The 23,392-nt window shown below is 40.0% G+C and overlaps 4 protein-coding genes across 5 annotated transcripts; all 4 read left to right on the plus strand.

The window, feature by feature from the left end:
* Window positions 1-649: 649 nt before the first annotated feature.
* Window positions 650-6,556, plus strand: LOC110962226 (UDP-glucuronosyltransferase 1A5-like). Of its 2 annotated transcripts, XM_051937522.1 has the most exons (4): window positions 650-664; window positions 2,277-2,575; window positions 4,103-4,816; window positions 5,242-6,556. In XM_051937522.1, the coding sequence occupies exons 2-4, from the start codon at window positions 2,282-2,284 to the stop codon at window positions 5,824-5,826; spliced, it is 1,593 nt and encodes a 530-aa protein (XP_051793482.1). In that variant the 5' UTR covers window positions 650-664; window positions 2,277-2,281; the 3' UTR covers window positions 5,827-6,556. The 2 variants fall into 2 exon arrangements, with proteins under 2 accessions (XP_051793482.1, XP_051793481.1); XM_051937521.1 differs by lacking the exon at window positions 650-664 and having other exon boundaries at window positions 2,268-2,575.
* A 1,400-nt stretch (window positions 6,557-7,956) lies between these two features.
* On the plus strand, window positions 7,957-10,700 carry LOC110962119 (UDP-glucuronosyltransferase 1A5-like). Its single transcript, XM_051937904.1, has 4 exons — window positions 7,957-7,960; window positions 8,129-8,484; window positions 8,577-9,290; window positions 9,706-10,700. Exons 1-4 carry the CDS (start codon window positions 7,957-7,959, stop codon window positions 10,288-10,290), a joined length of 1,659 nt encoding a protein of 552 aa, XP_051793864.1. The 3' UTR covers window positions 10,291-10,700.
* Window positions 10,701-11,250: 550 nt separating this feature from the next.
* Window positions 11,251-21,726, plus strand: LOC110962216 (UDP-glucuronosyltransferase 2C1-like). The gene is made up of 5 exons (XM_051937523.1): window positions 11,251-11,359; window positions 18,211-18,509; window positions 18,606-19,319; window positions 20,503-21,102; window positions 21,572-21,726. The coding sequence occupies exons 1-4, from the start codon at window positions 11,356-11,358 to the stop codon at window positions 21,085-21,087; spliced, it is 1,602 nt and encodes a 533-aa protein (XP_051793483.1). The 5' UTR covers window positions 11,251-11,355; the 3' UTR covers window positions 21,088-21,102; window positions 21,572-21,726.
* LOC127530543 (UDP-glucuronosyltransferase 2C1-like) lies at window positions 11,252-16,567 on the plus strand. The gene is made up of 4 exons (XM_051937520.1): window positions 11,252-11,359; window positions 12,772-13,070; window positions 13,184-13,894; window positions 14,129-16,567. The coding sequence occupies exons 1-4, from the start codon at window positions 11,356-11,358 to the stop codon at window positions 14,711-14,713; spliced, it is 1,599 nt and encodes a 532-aa protein (XP_051793480.1). The 5' UTR covers window positions 11,252-11,355; the 3' UTR covers window positions 14,714-16,567.
* Window positions 21,727-23,392: the final 1,666 nt, after the last annotated feature.

Below are 23,392 nucleotides of genomic sequence, written 5' to 3' on the forward strand. Positions count from 1 at the left end.
AGAAATTTTCATTGCGGTAGAGCACCTTTACTATGACGTTTGGGTATTTTCCTTTGGGAAAGGATCTGAATTCTTCCTCTACTATCAATCCTAAGAGTGCCATGAGAGGACATGCCTCGGGTCAGCTGAGTTCACTTCTGAGATGTGTCAACAACACTCAGTGAGCCGCTGTATTTCACACAAAACTGGATTTGTAGTAAACGAACCTTCATATTAGAAACCTGGAGATAATAAATGCATGCCATTTAAAGAGCATGATAACTAACATTTAAAAACATTGACACCCATTTCAACATCACATAACCAACTATAACAATCCCTTGAAAGAAGACACAGGTTTTGTTGCAATCACTGACCTTGTAAACAGCTAAAAACATTAACACCACACACAATACTCTGTAAAGGTTTTACCAGCGGTTAACAACATTCTTAAATGAAAGCAATGGACATTTGTTGACATGACAAAGAAGAAATATCACATTGTCATTTGCAGAACATTCATAGCAGCTCCAAACTTCATGTGACACAACACGTATGTAAATCATTACCTGTGATAGGACAGATGATCTCTAACCTGGAGTTTGAAGTTAAATATTAGGGGGTATTGTTAATTGTTTTGCCAGTCTGCAGGTGAGTAGGACTACTGCTGCTCTCTGGAACATAAGTAAGTGCATTTAGAAACATTCTCATCTTGTGGTTTAAATGACATTATATTTTCTTATTATGTGAAATGTCATTGGTTCTAAATATAAAATAACATGCAGTTGTACATATATATATATCTAAACAGCAGAGAGAGTTTCTTCATATTGTGTTGAACTAAAGCTTAGCTCATATCTTTATACACCGTTCAGGCATAATGTTATGACCACTTTCCTAATACTGTGTTGTCCCCTTTATGCTGCTAAAATTCCTCTGACCAAGTGGGACACGAACACACAACCTCTGGAACATCTTGTGTCACCAGGATGGTGGCAGTGAATTCTGTGTGTCCTGTGGGTTTGCAAGGTGGGACCTACCTACAGCCATGGCCCATAAGTTTGGACCCAAGTACCATGACGCTTGTGAATCTTAGAAAATACCACAAAATTGTCACTTACAATATAAATACCAGTCATAGCCTAGCCTAGCTTAGCTAGACTGTATTCCCGTTATAAGGGATGTACGGGAATACGGTCTAGCCCTTCTCCATTGACACATTTTGACAGGTTTTTCAAGCTCCGAGCAGATCAGACCGAACCAATCAGAGCACCAGAGGCAGGAGTTAACGATGCGTCATCTTCAGGGCCGAGTTGGCGACCACAACAGAGCGAGGTTTCTCTCGTGCGCTTTCCTCTGTTTTGCACGGGCTGAATTTGTCCTTAAAACCTCAACAAGAAGCAGCTCTTAAAGCTTTTCTTTTTAAAAAAGGATGTATTTTTAATTCCGGCAGGCTGTACGATAGAATGCGTAATGCTGCCCTCCACTGTTGAAAGGGAGAGCTTAGATTTTCCTCAGGACCCTGTATGGCGAAGGAAGCTGTCAAAACTACAAAACATCATGGCGGAAAGGCAATTGTTAGGTCGCTTAGTGATTGCGTCACACATGTGTTACGCTGATTGGCTCTCTCCAATTCAAGCTGTGATCGGTGGTCTCGCCTCTGGGCTAGATTTGGTTCAATGGAGCAGTTCCAGACTGACTTTATGTGCATTTGTAATACACAATATAAAGGCTGTCTGGTCCCCAGGCAAGTCATAGTCATCAACCAAAATGAAATATATTTCATTTTGGTTGATGGCTATGACTGGTATTTATATTGTAAGTGACAATTTTGTGGTATTTTCTAAGATTCACAAGCGTCATGGTACTTGTGTCCAACTTATGGTCATGGCTGTAGATCAGGCTTATCATGGCACATACGAAAGATGCTCAATAAGATTTGGCTCTGGGGAGTGTGGAACCCAGGTGAGCATTTTGCTCTGTCGGGTTCCCTGGGTCTTTCCTGAGCAGTTTTTGTAGTGCATTCTCCTGCTGAGGGTGGCAACTGGCATCTAGGACTGCTGTTGACATCGCGGGCAGGGGGTTGCTTGACATGCAACGCTTAGGTGGGTGGTACATGTCAAACATCCACATGAATGTCAAGGCTCGAGGTTTCCCAGCAGAACATTGCATTGTAACAAGCTGATTGATGTTATTCACTTCACCTATCAGTGGTCATAATGTTGTGGTTGACTGGTGGAGAGGATATGTTCACTGACAAGGCAATTTATGTTTTTATTTCTCTCCCTGACATTTAGGAACCATGTCACTGCACCGTGTGTGTGGAGTGCTTGTATTCTTCAGCTTATGTCTGATTTCCTTCCCACCACATTGCCATGGAGGAAACATTCTGGTGTTCCCTCTAGATGGCAGCCATTGGATCAATATGAAGATTCTGCTTGAAGAACTTCATGCCAGAGGACACAACCTCACTGTGATCAGGGAAGGCACCAGCAGGTACATCCCTGAAAAGTCTCCGCTGTACACATCCATTAAAATCGATCTGGAGAAGGACTTAGTTGACTTTTTTGATGACTATCTACAGGAACACGTGAAGGTATGTGATTGCAGATATACAGTTGTAAACAAAAGTTTCAATATACTTGAAAAGATTGAGCATATCATTGTGGCAGTCCTGAGTTGCAATGACTCACAAAACATGTAGTTTTGAACAGAATCATTGAAACCCACACATTGTTGTCACAAAAAACGGTCATGCGTTTTGGTTCCTTCATAGAATTGCTATCACAGGTCACAGGATTTTGATGGGGTTTAAAATAGGACTTCTGGACAGTCAGTCTAAACCTAATTGTGACAGGATTTAGCCATTTCTTTTCTGTCTTTGGTGTGTGTTTTGGGTCATTGTCTTTTTGGAACACCCAACTGCATCCAAGACCCAATTTTCTGCTTGGTGACTCTAGGTTTTCCTGAAGAAAGTGGAGGTAACCTTCCTTCTTCATTATTCCCTTTACTTTGTGTAAAGCACCTGTTTCACTGGCAGCAAAACAGCCCCAGAGCATAACACTCCCACCACCACGTTTGGCGGTAGATTTGGGGTTCTTGGAGTTAAAAGGCCTTACCTTCTCTCCTCCACACATATTTATCATTGTGACCCAATAGCTCAATTTTTATTTAATCCGATGACAGAAATTTTCTTCAGAAGGCCTTTTCTTTGTCCATGTGATCAGCAGCAAACTTCAGTGGAACCTGAAGGTACTGTTTCTAGAGAAAGGGTGTCCTTCTTGCACAGAAGCCACTCAGCGCATGGCAACGTAACACAAACTTGATTGAGAACACCGACACCTGTGTTCCGACAGTTTTTAATTCATTGCAGACTAACTTTTTGGTAATTCTTTGCTGGCTCTTGGCCACTCTGACCGATGGTCTCTGAGCAGCAGGTAATAGTTTGTGGGTTTTTTGTTTGTTTGTTTTCCTCATTATGGCTGTGACAACTGTGTCATGCACTTCATACTTACAAAAAATTGCTTTCACAGATCATTTTGGGATCTGGGGCTGCGTTGAAATGGTTTCAAGTGACTTTCTTGCCTCTTTTAAATCCTTGGTTTTTGTTATTGACATCTGTACTGAGCTCCTTGGACTTTCTTTTTGTAACGTTTATGGCTGAGTCTCATGAGTGTATCAAAGGGCCCTATTTAAAATTGATCAGAGAAATCAGCAGCTGTAGTCAAGCATAATCACTCACTAGTAGTTAAGAGACTATGCCACTCAAAAACATTGAGTAACATAGCTTTCTACATCACCAAAATTGATATTTCAAATTGCTGTATATATATTTTGATCCAATAGATTTAGTCCGAGAAAACATAAAGTGAATCTATGAAAGAACCAACATGCATGACTGTTTTTTTCTTGTGTGTGTGTGTGACAAAGAGATGTGTTTAAGTGACTCCATCATAGAATGAGAGTTAAAGAGGTCATTGGAAACTCAAACTATATGGGGTCTTTACAAGTATATGCAACGTTTGTTCGCAGCTGCAGTATGTATTAGGCACTGTGTGGGTCATTCATTCATTTATGCATAAGATAATCACTTTCGTAACCACGTTTTCTTCTGTATTTTTAGATGCAGAGAGAAGGGGCTTCATTACTGACTCACTTAAAAGTCACCATGAATTTCATTTCTATACTTTCTCAGGCCAATTCACTGTGGGCTGATGCCACCATTAAAATATTTGAAGATCAAAATATTATGAAAAGCTTCATAGATTCAAAATATGACCTGGTTCTCACTGATCCAGGTTTCGCATCAGGGCTTGTGCTGGCCAAATATCTCAACCTACCTCTTGTACTCAACGTACGCTGGATCACCAGTGGAGATGGCCACTTTGTGTTAGCTCCCTCACCACTCTCCTACATCCCAGTGCCAGGATCAGGATTAACAGATAAAATGAATTTCATCCAGAGGGTCCAAAATGTGCTTTACCATGGCATTATATTGTTTCAGCAGAAATTCATGGTGGGGCCATGCTATGAAACTCTCTGTAACAAATATATTGAGGGAGGATGTGACACCATCTCCCTTCTTCAAGAGGCTGACATTTGGCTGTTCAGGACAAATTTTGTGTTTGATTTCCCTCGCCCCACAATGCCAAATATGGTCTACATAGGAGGATTCCAGTGCAAACCAGCCCAGCCTCTGCCAGCAGACCTGGAGGACTTTGTTCAAGGTGCTGGGGAGCATGGAGTGATCATCATGTCCCTCGGAGCATTGATTCAAGGTTTGCCCAAAGAAGTTGCAAATGAAATTGGCAGCGTTTTTGCCAAGCTGCCTCAGAAGGTAAACAGTGTTCTGTGATCGACATTTTCATTGCAATGTTTTAATTTTTACACATTTGCTGCATCTGTTGTTTTTGTATCAGGGCGATAAATATGTGGGTACAGAAAATAATGTAACTGATTTATAAATATATGTTTATTAATGTCAGTTAATGCTTGATGCCTTGTGTAGATCAATATGTGGAAGATGTTCCATCACGCTATACAGTTGAAACAGTTACCTAAAATTCATTAGAGATACTTTTATTTTTAAATTTGTAGTCACTCTGACCTTATATTGTATTGTATTCTTTAAATAGTCTTTGTTGGAAAATCTTAATAATAAAAACAATAGCTTTGTAGGCTACGTTATTGAGGCCAACATCATTATATTCTCTTTCTGCTGGAACAAGTGACAAATTCAGACTTCTTTTGTCTTCTGATTAGGTGATATGGAAGCACAAAGGAGAGCGTCCCTCTACGCTGGGCAACAACACTCTCATAGTGGACTGGATGCCACAGAAGGACCTCCTGGGACACCCGCAGACCAGAGTCTTTGTGGCTCACGGAGGAACCAATGGAGTCCAGGAGGCCATTTACCACGGGGTCCCTGTGCTTGGCATACCCTTGTTCTTTGACCAGTATGACAACCTTCTACGTTTGCAGGAGAGAGGAGCTGGAAAGATCCTTCAGCTGGCTGATGTTAATGGCAACACTTTTGAGCAAGGTATTAGGGAACTTCTCTATCAAGAAAGCTACAGACAGAACATCCAAAGAATGTCACGTCTGCACAGAGATCAGCCGATGGCACCCATGGATCAGGCTGTGTTCTGGGTAGAATATGTGATCCGTCACAAAGGGGCTCCTCACCTGCGTACAGAGGCTTATAAGATGCCCTGGTACTCATACTACTGTGTCGATGTGCTGCTCCTGTTGCTGACTGCAGTAACTGTGCTACTGATGTCCACTGTGGCCGTTTTTCGGTTTCTTTGCTGCAGAAGGCAAAGGAAGACAAAATCCAAACAGAACTGACCGAGGTCAAATTTGTTAAGGAACAAGCTTCAATAAGTTCTCTTCAGTGCTGTATTTCGACAGCAACATGTCTTAAAGGTGAAGTCTGCATTTCCAGACAAATCATGTTGAAGATTAGCTAGGCATTATATTTGAACAGCATCTACCAGATTTGCTGTGGCACATTATCCTCTTGCTGTTTATTTCCCCCTCAGTCTCACCTTTGCCTGACTTTCCCTTTGCCCTGTTCAGAGTATGAATGAACATGAGTAGGAATGTCTCAAAGCACAGTGGAATAATGTTGTGTGGGTTGGTCGAAACCAGTTTATTTCCTTCCTTGTTCTAAGCTAAGATCCCATTTGAATATTTATACTGAATCTGACATTAAGTGTACTGGATTAGAACACACATTCCACCTTTAAGATATCCTACTTATATCTCTAATTTATAATGTAAAACAACAATCTGTCATTTGTCCGAACAATACGTACAACATATAAATGTCATTAATATATCCCTTTTCTGGTTTTCCTCAAATCATTGATGATAATATAATGTTTACAGCATGGCTCTGTGATTTTCATTTGCAATGCAATAAATGTCCAAACTGCTCAGGATAGTTTGAGTAAAATCAATTCAGATGTGATAAAAATAAATTGAGACGATCAAAATATTCAATGAACCGTGTGACAAGTTCCTTTCCATTTCATGTGATTGAGATAATGATCAATAAATCTTTAATCAAAAGGAACTTTGCTTTTTAATGCTCAATGTTATGCATTAAGTTTTCCTTCAGGAACACAACACTGTGCGATCCATAAAGCATGGACCAGTGCATCATGTGCTAAAGGCGATAAGAAAGAAAGCCTTGAAGAATTCTTCCTTCGTGTCTAGTGAATCTGGGCACCTTTTTTTTTGTGACTGCCACTTAAATACTTTGACCCATTTCACACAGTCAGGACATTTCCCAAATAAAAAGACTAATCCACTGCAACTCTAGTCATATGTAGATGTGCAACCTTGTTCAGGTAATCTGGTTTCAACCGTTTTTCCTGAGAAAAAGAAGAAGAGCAAAGAAGAAAAATAAGGCTTCCTATCTGTGAGGATTTGCTGCTTTTCTTTGCCTTCAGTTGCAGTAAAGTGAATCATTTCATGCTATCGGTAATTATGCTAAGCATTTCTCATTCTTGTGAAGTTTTACAAACAAAGGATTTGGTTTGCACATGGAAATAATAGGCAGAATAATTCATCATGAGAGGAAACAGTCGTTGTGGTCCTGTAAAAAGAAGTTTAAAAAATGACCCCACGTCAACAATCTTCAAGAATAAATCCTGCATACTCAACAATGCAGTCATTTAGTTACAATAATGTAACAACATAACATGCAAACCAATTTTTAGCTACTTTTCTGTATAAAGTAGTGATGATACTTCAATGTTTTCACTTGTAAAAAACATTTTCCGATGCAGAAATTTTCCTTACAATTGAGTGCCTTTACTATGAGGTTTTGATATTTTCCCTTCAGTACAGGATCTGAATTCTTCCTCTACTATCAATCCTAAGAGTGCTATGAGAGGACATGCCTTGGGTCAACTGAGTTCACTTCTGAGATGTGTCAACCACACTTAGTGGGCTGTTGTATTTGTCACAAAACTGGGTTTTGTTGCAAAAACACACACAAAAAAAACCCTTCGCGTTAAGAACTTGGTCAAAATAAATGCATGCCATTTAAAGAGCATGATAACTAACATTTAAAACATTGACACCCAATTTCAACATCACATAACCAACTCTAACAATCCCTTGAAAGAAGTCACAGGTTTGTATGTCACAAGCACTGACCTTGTAACAGCTAAAAAACACATTCACAACACCACACACAATACACTAAAAGATTTAGTCAGCTGCTTAACAATATCACTACACAATGCAATAGACATTTGTTGATATGACAAAGAAGAATTATCACTTTGTCAATAGCAGAACATTCAGAGCAGCTTAACAGCTTTATGTGAAAACTCGTACGTAAATGATTACTCTGCAATAGGACAGATGACCTCTAACCTGGAGTTTGAAGTTAAATATTAGGGGAGTATTTTTAATTGCTTACCAGTCTGCAGGCGAGTAGGACTGCTGCTACCTCTCATGACCATGGGTAAGTGAATTACATCTTTTAAACATTATCTTGTGGTTTGGATCATGTTATATTTTATTATCCATATGTGAAAATTTGTTACTGGTTCTCAATATAAAATAACCAGTTGTCCACGTTCTATCTAAACAGCACAGAGTGTCCTTTGATTGTGTTGCTCATACCTTACAGAGGATCTGTTCACTGATAAGGTCATTTATGTTTTTATTTCTCTTCCTGACATTTTAGGAACCATGTCACTGCACCGTGTGTGTGGAGTGTTTGTATTCTTCAGCTTATGTCTGATTTCCTTCCCACCACATTGCCATGGAGGAAACATTCTGGTGTTCCCTGTAGATGGCAGCCACTGGATCAATATGAAGATTCTGCTTGAAGAACTTCATGCCAGAGGACACAACCTCACTGTGATCAGGGAGGCCAACAGCTGGTACATCCCTGAAAAGTCTCCACTGTACACATCCATTACACTTGATTTGAAAGAAGGCTTTGAAGACATGTTTGATGCATTTGTACAGGAGCATATGAAGGTGTGTGACTAAGTGCATGTGTTTGGCTCCATGTTAGTCATTTATGTATAAAATAATCACTTTTGTAACCACATTATTTTCTGTGTGTTTAGATGCAGAGAGAAGGGGCTTCAATACTGACTTTCTTTAAAGTCACCACGCATTTCCTTTCTCTGCTTGCTCATGGCCATTCACTGTGGACTGATGCCACCATTAAAATGTTTGAAGATCAAAATATAATGAATAATTTAAAAAATTCCAAATATGATCTTGTTCTCACTGATCCAGCTATGGCACCAGGGCTTGTGTTGGCCAAATATCTCAAACTGCCCGTTGTGCTCAACGTACGCTGGATCACCAGTGGAGATGGACACTTTGTGTTAGCCCCCTCACCACTCTCCTACATCCCAGTGCCAGGATCAGGATTAACAGATAAAATGAATTTCATCCAGAGAGTCAAGAACATGCTTTTCCATGGCATTATACTGTTCCAGCAGAAATTTGTGGTGGAGCCATGCTATGAAACTCTCTGTAATAAATATATTGAGGGAGGGTGTGACATTATCTCCCTTCTCCAGGATGCTGACATTTGGCTGTTCAGGTCAGATTTTGTGTTTGATTTCCCTCGCCCCACAATGCCAAATGTTGTCTACATCGGAGGATTCCAGTGCAAACCAGCCCAGCCTCTGCCAGCAGACCTGGAGGACTTTGTTCAAAGTGCTGGGGAGCATGGAGTGATCATCATGACCCTGGGAACGCTGGTTAATGCTTTGCCCAAAGAGATTGCAAATGAAATTGGCAGCGTTTTTGCCAAGCTGCCTCAGAAGGTAAATGATGCTCTGTGATGGACCGTTTCTTTGCAATGCTTTGGGTGGTGATGCACTTATAGTACATGTTTTTATATCAGCTCAGAGGCCTTAGAACTAAACCAAGCTTTGAAAGAAGAAGGGAAATTGGGGGAAAAGAAGTTTACAGGTAATTCACTGGATACAACAGATTACAAAAGAGATGTATAGTGTTGTGACGGACTAGTAGTCTGCCCAGGGTGTTCAAGGAGTCATAACATATGGGTACAGAAGACAAAGTGTTTGATTCACAAAAGAAAAAAATATGTTGATGTCATTTTGTTTAAATCAATGACTTAATCTGTGAAATATGTTACATTGCATTTCACAGTTTTTAACAAGATACATAAAACTTCCATACATGTAGTAACTTCTTATTTTTTTGTTTACTGATCAGGTGATATGGAGGCACAAAGGAGAGCGTCCCTCTACACTGGGCAACAACACTCTCATAGTGGACTGGATGCCACAGAAGGACCTCCTGGGACACCCGCAGACCAGAGTCTTTGTGGCTCACGGAGGAACCAATGGAGTCCAGGAGGCCATTTACCACGGGGTTCCTGTGCTCGGCATACCCTTGTTCTTTGACCAGTATGACAACCTTCTACGTTTGCAGGAGAGAGGAGCTGGAAAGATCATTCAGCTGGCTGATGTTAATGGCAACACTTTTGAGCAAGGTATTAGGGAACTTCTTTATCGAGAAAGCTACAGACAGAACATGCAAAGAATGTCACGTCTGCACAGAGATCAGCCGATGGCACCCATGGATCAGGCTGTGTTCTGGGTAGAATATGTGATCCGTCACAAAGGGGCTCCTCACCTGCGTACAGAGGCTTATAAGATGCCCTGGTACTCATACTACTGTGTAGATGTGCTGCTCCTGTTGCTGACTGCAGTAACTGTGCTACTGATGTCCACTGTGGCCGTTTTTCGGTTTCTTTGCTGCAGAAGACAAAGGAAGACAAAATCCAAACAGAACTGAGTGAGATCGGATTTGCAAGATATAAGTTTCACCGAGTTCTCCAAAGCGCTGCATTTTGACAGAGACATATCTTGAAGGTGGAGTCTGTTATTCTGGACAAGAATTGTTAAATGAAGTAACAATTGAATTTTTAATTGAATAAAGTTTTACACAGAAAACTTTGTTCTTTTTTTAAAAATCATTTTGATACTGAATATTTTGAATGAAAAGTTTTACTTGAGGAAAACAACATAACATGTAAAGGATGGAATAGTGTGTCCTATGCTGAAAAGATAATCAAGGAATCTCTGAAACACCTTTCCTTTGCATTTAGTGAATTCAACCAGCTTTTGCCATTGCTACTTTTGGCTCATTTCAGTCAGGAACCTTCCTAATCAAACAAGACTCATCCATTGCAATTACAGTTCACACAGAGAAACACAAGGTGATCCGGTTTCAGCTATTTTCACCTAAAAATAAAGTCAGAAACATATCCGAACATGTGCTCCTTTTCTTTGTCTTAAACTACGGTAAAGGTAAGCATTTTAGGCTCTTGCTCTGAAATACCTTCATAGACAACAATGGTGTTTCTTTGTTGTCTTTGAAGTTTGACAAAAAATGTTTCATACATATTAATGCAGTCATTCAGTAGGCAAACATGCTTTAAATATGACTGTTTAGTCGTATTTTCTGAAGGGCACTTCTAACATGAACAGATGGGTAATGGGTTAACATTACATAACTCACGCTAATATTCTTATGAAAGAGGTCACAGGTTTGTATGGCGCAAGCAGCACATTCACAAAACTGCACCCTGTAACCGGTACAACCGGCTGTTTCACCACATTACTAAACAAGGTAATAACAGTCAAAGGCCATGACAAAGAAGAAGAAGAAAAATCACTCTGTTATTTGCATAAAATTCAGAGCAACAACACAGCTTCATGTGACACGTGTCACATGTGACTCTTTCACTCATGATAGGACAGGTGACCTCTGAAGCTGGAGTTTGAACTCAAGCGCATAGGGTATCCCGTTCATTGACCGTCATTCTGCAGACCAGGACTACCGCTGCCTCTCTTGAGAATGGGTAAGTGAATTTTAAAAGTGTTTTCACATTGTGGTTTGAATCATACTATATTTTCTAATGAGTATCCTCCAGGTTTCTTCTTGAGGATATATTCACTGGTGGAATGGTATAACTAATATGCAAAAGGAGCAAGGCGGCACTGAAATAAAGGCAATCCTTGATCTGTCACTTTAAATGATAACTTCCTACAGTAATTAGAGGGATAGCCCGAGTAGCTTGTCTTGCTCAGAAGACTTGATCACAAAAGACAGAAGAAAAACACAGTGATCAGATCTGTTTCAGCATTTAAGTGATGTTACATTATAGTAATGGTACTATTATTATTCATATTCATTTCTGTCGTATTGAAATAATTGCAGTATGAATGATAATGTGTTATGGTAGCATTTCCTTGATAACAGAACTACATAGTTGGCAGTCCCATTTTTTTTTTTTTTTTTTTTTTACATGTTTCTGTGGTTGTGATCCCTCACTGACTCTAGCATGGACTATAAAAATTTGCTTGTACTGGAGGTAAAGCTTTCTGCAGGTTATCCAGGTGTTGCCATCCTCGGCAGTAAAGGAGGATCAAGGTTAAATTTCTTGTCTTGAGTAGTCCTTGCTTCTATAAGCAGCCGTCTAAACATCCCTTGATAGCATCAGCTAACATGGGACAATAGAATTCAAATTCAAAATCATAAACGGAATAAACAAATTATCCTTCAGCATCCTGATAAGAACATCAAAAGGTCTTTATTTTAAAAAAGAAATTCAAATATATATAATAATGATAATTTTACTTCATTTCACTTCTTTCCAATTCATTTCAGTTCAGTTCAGTGCACTTCAGTTCAGTTACAAGAGGTGTGTGTGACTTTAGTCTGGGAGTGTTTGTGAGGGACAGAGGGTAAGAGTTGTGAGTATTAGAGGATAATGCACCATACAGTGAGGCGAGGGAAAGGAGGAGAAGCCTGGAGAAATGGAGAGAAAAAAGGAGACTTATCTAACTAAGGTCCAACAAAGACACAGACATCCGATCAGTTGACAAAGTAGATCAAAGAGATGGTGGAATGATATGTAACCAGTTCTGCTTTTGGGATCAGTTCATAGTTAGCATTTTAACATGGACCAGGAAACTTTCGCACATTGATCTGGCTCTGGTTTCCAAAGCCACTTTGTTTAATGTAAAACACTCCAAGTTTTAGCAAAGATTACTAAAAAGCTGACTGGTCTTCCTGAAATCTCCTTTGCTGAGCTCTCACTTCTCACTGTATTGTCCTCCATGCTGCCTTTGTATGCATTTCTCAGTTCTATACGTGTTTCTGCATTATCACTTCTTGTCCTTTCCTGTCGAGCTAGAATAAAAAAGACCTATTCTGTGTGTTTTATTTGTTTCTAATTGACACTGTATTTTCCTCTCTCTGACATTTTAGGAACCATGTCACTGCACCGTGTGTGTGGAGTGTTTGTATTCTTCAGCTTATGTCTGATTTCCTTCCCACCACATTGCCATGGAGGAAACATTCTGGTGTTCCCTGTAGACGGCAGCCACTGGATCAATATGAAGATTCTGCTTGAAGAACTTCATGCCAGAGGACACAACCTCACTGTGATCAGGGCGTCCACCAGCTGGTACATCCCTGAAAAGTCTCCACTGTACACATCCATTACACTTGAAGTTGGTATAGGAATGGAGGATTTTTTTGATGAGTTCCTAAAGGAGCAAATGCAGGTATGTGAGTATAAATACATGTGCTGGGCTGCATGTTGGTCATTTAGTCATTTATGTTATACGTAGATGGTATGAACTTAGTTTTTAAACATTTATTTCCGAACCTTTTTCAGGCACAGAGAGAAGGAGCTTCACTACTGACTTTGAAACTCACCATGGATTTCCTTTCTATGATTTCTCAGGCCCATTCACTGTGGGCTGATGCTGTCCTTCAAATATTTGAAAATCAAAATTTGATTGAAAGCTTAAAAGATTCCCAATATGACCTGGTTCTCACTGATCCAGCTATGGCACCAGGACTTGTGCTGGCCAAATATCTCAAACTGCCCATTGTGCTCAACGTACGCTGGATCACCAGTGGAGAGGGTCACTTTGTGTTAGCCCCCTCACCACTCTCCTACATCCCAGTGCCAGGATCAGGATTAACAGACAAAATGAATTTCATCCAGAGGGTCAAGAACATGCTCTTCTATGGCATTATATTGTTCCAGCAGAGATTCATGGTGGGGCCACACTACCAAGCTGTTTGTGATAAACATATTGAGGGAGGATGTGACATTATCTCCCTTCTCCAGGAGGCTGACATTTGGCTGTTCAGGTCAGATTTTGTGTTTGATTTCCCTCGCCCCACAATGCCAAATGTTGTCTACATCGGAGGATTCCAGTGCAAACCAGCCCAGCCTCTGCCAGCAGACCTGGAGGACTTTGTTCAAAGTGCTGGGGAGCATGGAGTGATCATCATGACCCTGGGAACGCTGGTTAATGCTTTGCCCAATGACATTGCAGATGAAATTGCCAGCGTTTTTGCCAAGCTGCCTCAGAAGGTAAATGTTGTTATGTGATGAACTTCATCATTGCAGTGCTTTGTATTGTTACACATTTGGTGCATCTGTTGTCTTTGTATCAACTCATCGACCTTTGAACATGCAGCACCTTATTACAAAACACAGCAATTTGAAAGAAATATTAACTTAAAAATACACTTCTGGCAACATCATTATATTCTCTTTCTGCTGATGTACAAGTGGTGAATTCATAATTTTTTGTCTTCTGATCAGGTGATATGGAGGCACAAAGGAGAGCGTCCCTCTACACTGGGCAACAACACTCTCATAGTGGACTGGATGCCACAGAAGGACCTCCTGGGACACCCGCAGACCAGAGTCTTTGTGGCTCACGGAGGAACCAATGGAGTCCAGGAGGCCATTTACCACGGGGTCCCTGTGCTCGGCATACCCTTGTTCTTTGACCAGTATGACAACCTTCTACGTTTGCAGGAGAGAGGAGCAGCAAAGATCATTCGGCTGGGTGATGTTAATGGCAACACTTTTGAGCAAGGTATTAGGGAACTTCTCTATCAAGACAGTTACAGACAGAACATCCAAAGAATGTCACGTCTGCACAGAGATCAGCAAGTGGCACCCATGGATCAGGCTGTGTTCTGGGTAGAATATGTGATCCGTCACAAAGGGGCTCCTCACCTGCGTACAGAGGCTTATAAGATGCCCTGGTACTCATACTACTGTGTAGATGTGCTGCTCCTGTTGCTGACTGCAGTAACTGTGCTACTGATGTCCACTGTGGCCATTTTTCGGTTTCTGTTCTGCAGAAGACAAAGGAAGACAAAATCCAAACAGAACTAAGTGAGGTCAAATTTGTTACGAAATTAGCTTCAAGTTCTCTGTAACACTGCATTTAAACAAAAGCATGTCTTCAAGGTGGAGTTTGTGATTTTGGAGAAATGTTGATATTTAAGTCGTCAGCGTATTTATACAGTTAGCTTTTATCAGATTTAATGTGGCACATTACTCTGTCACTTCTACTGCCCATTTCCCCGTCCTGTACACATGTAGGAATATGCACAGCATGGAATGTGCACAGGGCACACTGGATGTATGCTACATCATTGTCTTGCTGGTAAACATACTTCTTCCAAGTTATAGTTTTCTTGCAGACAGCATCTGATTGTCCTTCCAGAAATTCTCTATTTTTTGTCACATTAATTTCAACTACTAGTTTTACAAGGCTTCCAAGGATTGCTGCTGAGATGCATCCTGCATCATGGTGCTGCCAACCTCATGCTTCAGTGTATTTTGTGATGATGTGCACTGTTTGGTGTCCAAACATAACATCTAAACTAATGTCCAAAAAGCTCGAGTTTAGTCTCAGACCATAGAACTTTGCTTCAGTTGACTTCAGAGTCTCCGACATGCCTTCTGGGAAACTCTAGTCAAGATTTAATCTGATCTTTTTTCAACAGTGACTCTCTTTTTGCCATTCCACCATAAGCTCTGACTGGTTAAGAACAGACAGCTGCGGTTGTATGCACAGTCTCTCTTGCTTGTAGCTCTTGGAGAGGATTCATGGGTGTTTTGGTGACTGTTGTCACTTGTCCGTTTCTTGCAAGGTCGGCCTGCTCTAGGCAAATTTACACATGTGCCTTATTGCTTTAATTCCTTATTCTTGGATTTATGTGTAAAGCAAGGAATAGTCAGTGACTTTGAATTTTCTTGAATCCATTCCAGACTAAAACACACGCAGGTGTTTGTATACTAAGGTATTTAAGACACATGAACTGCACTTAAATGCTCTACAGTTCACTCATTGCGTGAACTCTGGTCCTTGGTTGGCTTCACTTGTGTTGAAATAGGCGAGTCATTTTAAAGGCAGTGAATATTTATGCACTCAGTTTAGATATTTAATGTATTGACATCACTTTGTAGAAATCAGTTTTCATTTTGATATGAAATAATCTTTGTAAATTCTTATAAAAGAGATTTTAAAAAAATTAACCATGATTCATGGTAAACAAAGTAAAACAGGCGCATTACCTTCTCACTCCTCCTGCCCCCTTTCTCCTGATTTCACCTCTGCCTACCTATCCCACTGTAAGTAGGAATGTGCACGGGGGATACCCAGGTGGTGTAGTGTGGATTGGTTCAAGATACTTTCTCTCCCATTTAAGAGTTATGGCTGTACATAAACACTAAATGTTTTTTTTTTTTTTTGGCATGGCACAGAATGGACAGCTAAGAGATTGGAGATTTCCTGGGAATTTCACGCAAACGCTAATTTGTTATTTTGAACATACACTTATTTGTACCTTTATTATTTATGATGCAAAACAACTCTCTTTTGCCATAAAAATATAATATATAAATGTAGTTAAAATCAATCTTTTTTTCTTGTTTCCCTCAAATCATTGGTAATGATGTCATGTTGTCAGAATGATTCTGTGATTTTACATCAACTGTGATCAGTCAAACCACTTTTGATAACAGGTGTTGATCCTTATTTGCTAATGGCATTTTTTTCCAATGTAACAAACCACAACACTGCTGAGGACACTTTGGCTAAAGCCAAGTCGATGTGATGAAACTAACTCCACATACTCTACAAATGAAATGAACTGTGACAAGTTCCCTACCATTTCGTTTGACTGAAGAAAAGATCAGTAAAGCTTTACTAGAAATAAACTTTGTTTTTAATCACTACAATACTGAATGTTCTGTATGAAAATCCCTTCTTGAGGAACACAAGATGCTGCATTTCATAAAGGATGAATCATTTTATGCTATGCTGACAAAGATAAGAAAGGAAGCTTTGAAGCATTGAAGTACCTCTCCTCTGTGTTTAGTGAATTCATCTAGCTCTTATCATGACTGCTACTGGTGGGACATTTTATGCAGCCAGGAAGCTATCAAACAATAAAGATTAGTGAATTCATCTAGCTCTTATCATGACTGCTACTGGTGGGACATTTTATGCAGCCAGGAAGCTATCAAATAATAAAGATTAATCCTGAGCTTATGTTGTCATGAACAGATAAAAGGCCTTGTTCAGTGAAACAAGGGGATTTCATTCCAAATGCTTTCACCTTTTCTCATTAAAACAAAGAATAAAAGGCTGTTTTTTGTGAGCATTTGCCATTTTTTCTGTCTTAAATTGCAGTAAAGTGAACCATTTTATGCTCTTGGTAATTGTGTTAAGCATTTCTCACTTGCTATAATTTCACAAGCAGAAGATTTGGCTTAAAAATGGAAATAATTGGCAGATTGATTTATATGGAGAGTCATCATTAGTTACAGTCATGTATAAAATTGTTAAAACACTTCATGCAGTGTCAAGAATAAAATACTTCATGTAATTTATTCCAGTCATTCAGTAACAATAATGTAATGATATCACATGTAACAGTTTATTTTACTTGTGATAATTAAATTCTTTTACTCGTAAAACATTCTCAGTGCAGTCATTTTACTTGGAATGGAATGTTTCTACTATGAGGTTTTGGTATTTTCCTTTGGTTAAGGATCTGAATTCTTCCTCTATCAATCCTAAGATTTCTATGAGTGGACATGCCTTCTGTCAGATGAGTTCCCTTCTGAGATGGGTCAACAACACTCAGTGAGCCGCTGTATTTGACACAAAATTGGGATTTGTACTAAACAAATCCTGAGATTGAAAACTGTGATAACAAAAAAAAATACATTGCATGCTTAAAATCATGACAGATTACTTTTAAAACATCTAAGGGTGACTTATTTGCACATGTCAGATGAAAAAATACCCATTTAGCTAAACATTACATAATTCACCCAAATAGTCTTTTGAAAGAGAGCACAGGTTTATATGTCGCAAACACTGATCTTGTGTGACAGCAGAAAACAAGTTCACAAAACTGCACACAGTACATCGTAAAGGGTTTTACCAGCTGTTTAGCAACCATACTAATGAAAGTAATGAAAGTTTTATGACATAAAGCAGAGGTAAATCAATCTGGCGTTTGCAGAAAATTAAAAGCAGCTCCACAGATTCATGTAACATGTACAATATGTAAATCATTTACCTGTGAAAGGAGGTATTGCCTCTAAGACTGGAGTTTGAACTTAAACATTAAATGTATTAATTTTCATAGAGTGCCAGTCTGCGGGAGAGCAAGACTACTGCTGCCCCTCTGAAACATGAGTAAGAGAATTTCAGAAATATCATCTTTAAAGTTATAACCTGCAGTTGTGCAGTAGAGTTTTCTCATATTGTGTTTATCTGAAACTTGATAAGATCGTATCTTACACAGGGCATGTTCACGCATATGGTAATTTCTGTATTCATTTTTAAATTTCTTTCCCTGACATTTTAGGAACCATGTCACTGCACCGTGTGTGTGGAGTGTTTGTATTCTTCAGCTTATGTCTGATTTCCTTCCCACCACATTGCCATGGAGGAAACATTCTGGTGTTCCCTGTAGACGGCAGCCACTGGATCAATATGAAGATTCTGCTTGAAGAACTTCATGCCAGAGGACACAACCTCACTGTGATGCGTGTATCCACCAGCTGGTACATCCCTGAAAAGTCTCCGATCTACACATCCATTACACTTGAAATTAATGAAGGCATCGAGGACTTTTTTGATACGCACCTACAGGAACAGATGAGGGTATGTGATTATGGGTATATTTGTCTGGCTGCATGCAAGCAAGTTAATTATGCAATGCTAATTTTTGTAATCACTTATTGTCTGATCTTATTTTAGGCACAGAGAGAAGGGACTTCAATACTGACTTTCTTTAAGGTCACCAAGGATTTCCTTTTTATGATTTCTCATGCACATTCACTGTGGAGTAATGCTGTCCTTAAGTTCTTTGAAGATCAAAACAGACTGAAAAGCTTAAAAGAGTCCAAATATGATCTTGTTCTCACTGATCCGGGTTTAGCACCAGGACTTGTGCTGACCAAATATCTCAAACTGCCCGTTGTGCTCAACGTACGCTGGATCACCAGTGGAGAGGGTCACTTTGTGTTAGCCCCCTCACCACTCTCTTATATCCCAGTGCCAGGATCAGGATTAACAGACAAAATGAATTTCATCCAGAGGGTCAAGAACATGCTTTTCTATGGCATTATATTGTTCCAGCAGAGATTCATGGTGGGGCCACACTACAAAGCCTTTTGTGATAAATATTTTGAGGGAGAGTGTGACATCATCTCCCTTCTCCAGGAGGCTGACATTTGGCTGTTCAGGTCAGATTTTGTGTTTGATTTCCCTCGCCCCACAATGCCAAATGTTGTCTACATCGGAGGATTCCAGTGCAAACCAGCCCAGCCTCTGCCAGCAGACCTGGAGGACTTTGTTCAAAGTGCTGGGGAACATGGAGTGATCATCATGACCCTGGGAACGATGATTAATGCTTTGCCCAAAGAAGTTGCAAATGAAATTGGCAGCGTTTTTGCCAAGCTGCCTCAGAAGGTAAATGTTCTGTGAACTTCATCATTGCAGTGCTTTGTATTGTTACACATTTGATACATCTGTTGTATTTGCATCAACTCAGCGACATTTGAACATGCACCTTATTACAAAACATTGCAATTTGAAAGAAATATTAACTTTAAAATATACAGGAAAAAAAAAACTTTTACAGGTGGTCAAATGAGTACATCAAGGAATTGAATATTGTGACAGATTGGCGGTCTGCCTAGGCCAATTAATGAAGCACAATAAGTGAATACACAAGATAAACCTGTTGATTTATAAAAGGAAAGAAAATATTTTCATGTCATTTAGTATTCATTGGCCAGTGTAAATGAATGACCCAATCTACGAGATTTGCAAGAAGGCCCATAAAACCTTTAAAATGATTTTATTGTTAAATTTGATGTCATTCTGAGTTGTCTTGTAATTAGAGATTCTTTTTGAATAGTCTATGTTGGGAAGTGCTTCATAATAAAATCACAGAAGTATTAAGTGACATTATTTATGACAACATCATTATATTCTCTCCCTGTTGATGTACAAGTAGTAAATTCCAGCCCGGTCTCACGGGGATTCGTGAAACTGTCACGTCAGTTTTTGTTTCGGTTTCGTGCGCACCAACACGATGTCGTCATGTTTTTCGTGCCGCTCACCACGAGCGAAACCCGCTGTGGTAATCACATCTGAAAGTGGTATATACCGGCGGATTCATGACGATCTAAGCTGTCCATCGGCGTTTGCGGCCGCCGCTTCGGCCGCCGCTTCGGCCGCCGGACATTCTTTAAATTCCTATGCAAATTCGGCGGATTCATGACGATTTAAGCTGTCCAACGCCGATGGACAGCTTAAATCGTCATGAATCCGCCGGTATAAACCACTTTCAGATGTGATCCGGCCGCTTTTGCGGCCGGATGTCCGGCGGCCGCAATGGCGGCCGCAATGGCGGCGGCCGCAAACGCCGATGGACAGCTTAGATCGTCATGAATCCGCCGAATTTGCATAGGAATTTACCACAGCGGGTTTCGCTCGTGGTGAGCGGCACGAAAAACATGACGACATCGTGTTGGTGCGCACGAAACCGAAACAAAAACTGACGTGACAGTTTCACGAATCCCTGTGAGACCGTCTCTCCCTGCTGATGTACAAGTAGTAAATTCCTATGTTTTTGTCTTCTGATTAGGTGATATGGAGGCACAAAGGGGAGCGTCCCTCTACGCTGGGCAACAACACTCTCATCGTGGACTGGATGCCACAGAAGGACCTCCTGGGACACCCGCAGACCAGAGTCTTTGTGGCTCACGGAGGAACCAATGGAGTCCAGGAGGCCATTTACCACGGGGTCCCTGTGCTCGGCATACCCTTGTTCTTTGACCAGTATGACAACCTTCTACGTTTACAGGAGAGAGGAGCTGCAAAGATCATTCGGCTGGGTGATGTTAATGGCAACACTTTTGAGCAAGGTATTAGGGAACTTCTCTATCAAGAAAGCTACAGACAGAACATCCAAAGAATGTCACGTCTGCACAGAGATCAGCCGATGGCACCCATGGATCAGGCTGTGTTCTGGGTAGAATATGTGATCCGTCACAAAGGGGCTCCTCACCTGCGTACAGAGGCTTATAAGATGCCCTGGTACTCATACTATTGTGTAGATGTGCTGCTCCTGTTGCTGACTGCAGTAACTGTGCTACTGAGGTCCACTATGGCCATTTTTTGGTTTCTGTGCTGCAGAAGACAAAGGAAGACAAAATCCAAACAGAAGTGACTGAGGTCAGATTTGGTAAGAAATTAGCTTCAATGAGTTTCCACTGCAATTTGACAAACTATGTCTTCAAGTTGAAGGCTGTAATTATGGACAAATATTGTTTGCTAGTTAATGTATTTAGACAGCTAGTTTGTGCCAGATTCATGCCTTGTTTCCAAATACTTACGTCTTCATATACAAATCAACCAGAACTCCATTTATTCCTATGATAGCCTTCATAATCATTGTTGTATTTGCAAGACTCTGCCTTCCATTTTTTTTTCCATTCTATAATTTGACTCGAGTATGCTCAAAATTTTGACCAGTGAAGACGATGGAGAGACTTTACTGTGGGCGCCAGGAAGTTGGAAAAATTAATAGGCTATTCCATTGTGTGACTATTTTGACAATCAAATCCTATAAATGTGTCCGACACACTTTTGTTCTTTTCCCATTTACTAAGCCAAGGCTGTATGGCAAAACCAACATGTTTTTTCTTTTGCAGCTCATGCACAGAATGGACAGCTTGGATCAGAATGAAATACTCCACCTTTAGGATATCTTATTTGTATCTTACCATTATTAATAACGCAAAACAACAATCCAACAATTTTCTTTACAGTTGCAAATAATATGGTTAAAGTAATCTTTTTTGCTTTATTACTAGCTGATGTTTGTTATAAAATACCCTTGAATAATTGATAATGATGTCAGTTACTTTTGCCCACATTACTCTAATTTTATGCTTCTATGCTGATTTTACAATGTAACAAACCCTGAAACTTTATATGAGGATATTTTGGCTAAAATCAATTCAGATGTGGTAAAATTAAGTCCACATGATCAGCATATTCTATGAACAGTGTGACAAATTTCCCTCATTTCACTAACTGAAGCAAAGAGCAATACATTTATTCAGTGGGAGCTTTGTTCCATATAATCACTCCAACACTGAACATTCTCCGTACATTTTTTTTTTCTGGAGGAACGCAAACGCTTTATAGTGTTCACTCATTGAGGTATGTTCTACATTCACAGACAGACTGACATTTCACAGACACCTTAGTGTCACATGCCAAGATTCGACCAGAGTTCAAATCCTGAACTTGTAAACTAAATAATTATTCTGCATAGAATGGAAAAAAGATTCCCATGACTGACAATTTCTGGCAATGAGAGTAAATTTCCACTGGACCAGAAGGCAAAGCATAATTATCAGACATGATCAGGAAGACTGAATAATGTTTAGAAATACGTGTGGTTGTAGCAAAGATTGAAAAACCTCACTGTAACAGCAGTGAAACAAAGAGTAATCGGTTATGTGTTACAAAATGCAGCGTTTTGAGACCCCTGTGGCACATTATTGTGTGAGAAACAGCAAAGTCAATGACAAATCAAGACCACATGCATGTATCGCTGCCAGAGTGCCTTGGGCAGTTTTTCTGGGAAAACTCATAGATCAATTATATCCTGCTTGTTAGTGTTTGTGTTTATCTACAGAGTATTGATTTCATCATCGACAACTACAATAAGTGCCAGTGAGAGGACAGACCTCAAAAATGACTACGGAAAAAAAATCATTCCAGAAAATTGACTGTATAAAAAAAACAAAAAACATTTCCATTCTCTAAATTAGTTCAAAACACATGTCTTGAAACAATCAGGACAAATTTAAAGCTCTCTACCCACTGAGCGGCATGGCTCAGTGGGTAGAGTGGCCGTCTTGCAACCTGAGGGTTGCCGGTTTGATCCTTGGCCCGTCATGTTCATGTCGAGGTGTCCCTGAGCAAGACACCTAACCCCTAATTGCTCCTGATGGGGTCATGGTTAGCACCTTGTATGGCAGCTTCCGCCATCAGTGTGTGAATGTGTGTGTGAATGGGTGAATGTGACGTATCATGTAAAGCGCTTTGGGTACCTTGCAGGTATAGTAAAGCGCTATATAAATACAGACCATTTACCATTTGATATCAGATGGGTATGATTGAAGACGGCTGAGGTTATCTTGGTAAACTCAACGGCTACCTAAACTACATTTCATTTACTATTCTATATTGCACTACTTGAGACATTTGAGCAGATTCTTGAGAAAAGCAAATCTGCATAAATATTCCAAGGTATAAATTTGAGGAGGTGACTTCTAAGTCATTAAAACACGTCACTGGTTTAACCTGAAAAAGAAATCCTGATGAAGAAACAAGAGAAGAGCTGCATGTTTGTGTGTAGGTATTAATTGCAAATGTGTGTATAAGTGCAGTCATTAAAAAAAAAAAAATCATGACCTTGCTGACATTTACCGTAGTTGATGCATGGAGGTGGACATTGA

This window comes from Acanthochromis polyacanthus, chromosome 17 (genome assembly GCF_021347895.1).
Source record: "Acanthochromis polyacanthus isolate Apoly-LR-REF ecotype Palm Island chromosome 17, KAUST_Apoly_ChrSc, whole genome shotgun sequence".
NCBI classification, from domain to species: Eukaryota; Metazoa; Chordata; class Actinopteri; family Pomacentridae; genus Acanthochromis; species Acanthochromis polyacanthus.

Coding starts and splice junctions, on each gene's coding strand:
- LOC110962119 (XM_051937904.1), top strand. Junction 8,485..8,576: donor TTGTACAGGAGCATATGAAG/GTGTGTGACTAA, acceptor CTGTGTGTTTAG/ATGCAGAGAGAAGGGGCTTC. Junction 9,291..9,705: donor TTGCCAAGCTGCCTCAGAAG/GTAAATGATGCT, acceptor TTTACTGATCAG/GTGATATGGAGGCACAAAGG.
- LOC127530543 (XM_051937520.1), top strand. Junction 13,071..13,183: donor TCCTAAAGGAGCAAATGCAG/GTATGTGAGTAT, acceptor AACCTTTTTCAG/GCACAGAGAGAAGGAGCTTC. Junction 13,895..14,128: donor TTGCCAAGCTGCCTCAGAAG/GTAAATGTTGTT, acceptor TCTTCTGATCAG/GTGATATGGAGGCACAAAGG.
- LOC110962216 (XM_051937523.1), top strand. Junction 18,510..18,605: donor ACCTACAGGAACAGATGAGG/GTATGTGATTAT, acceptor ATCTTATTTTAG/GCACAGAGAGAAGGGACTTC. Junction 19,320..20,502: donor TTGCCAAGCTGCCTCAGAAG/GTAAATGTTCTG, acceptor TCTTCTGATTAG/GTGATATGGAGGCACAAAGG.
- LOC110962226 (XM_051937522.1), top strand. CDS start 2,282: ATGTCACTGCACCGTGTGTGTGGAGTGCTTGTATTCTTCAGCTTATGT. Junction 2,576..4,102: donor ATCTACAGGAACACGTGAAG/GTATGTGATTGC, acceptor CTGTATTTTTAG/ATGCAGAGAGAAGGGGCTTC. Junction 4,817..5,241: donor TTGCCAAGCTGCCTCAGAAG/GTAAACAGTGTT, acceptor TCTTCTGATTAG/GTGATATGGAAGCACAAAGG.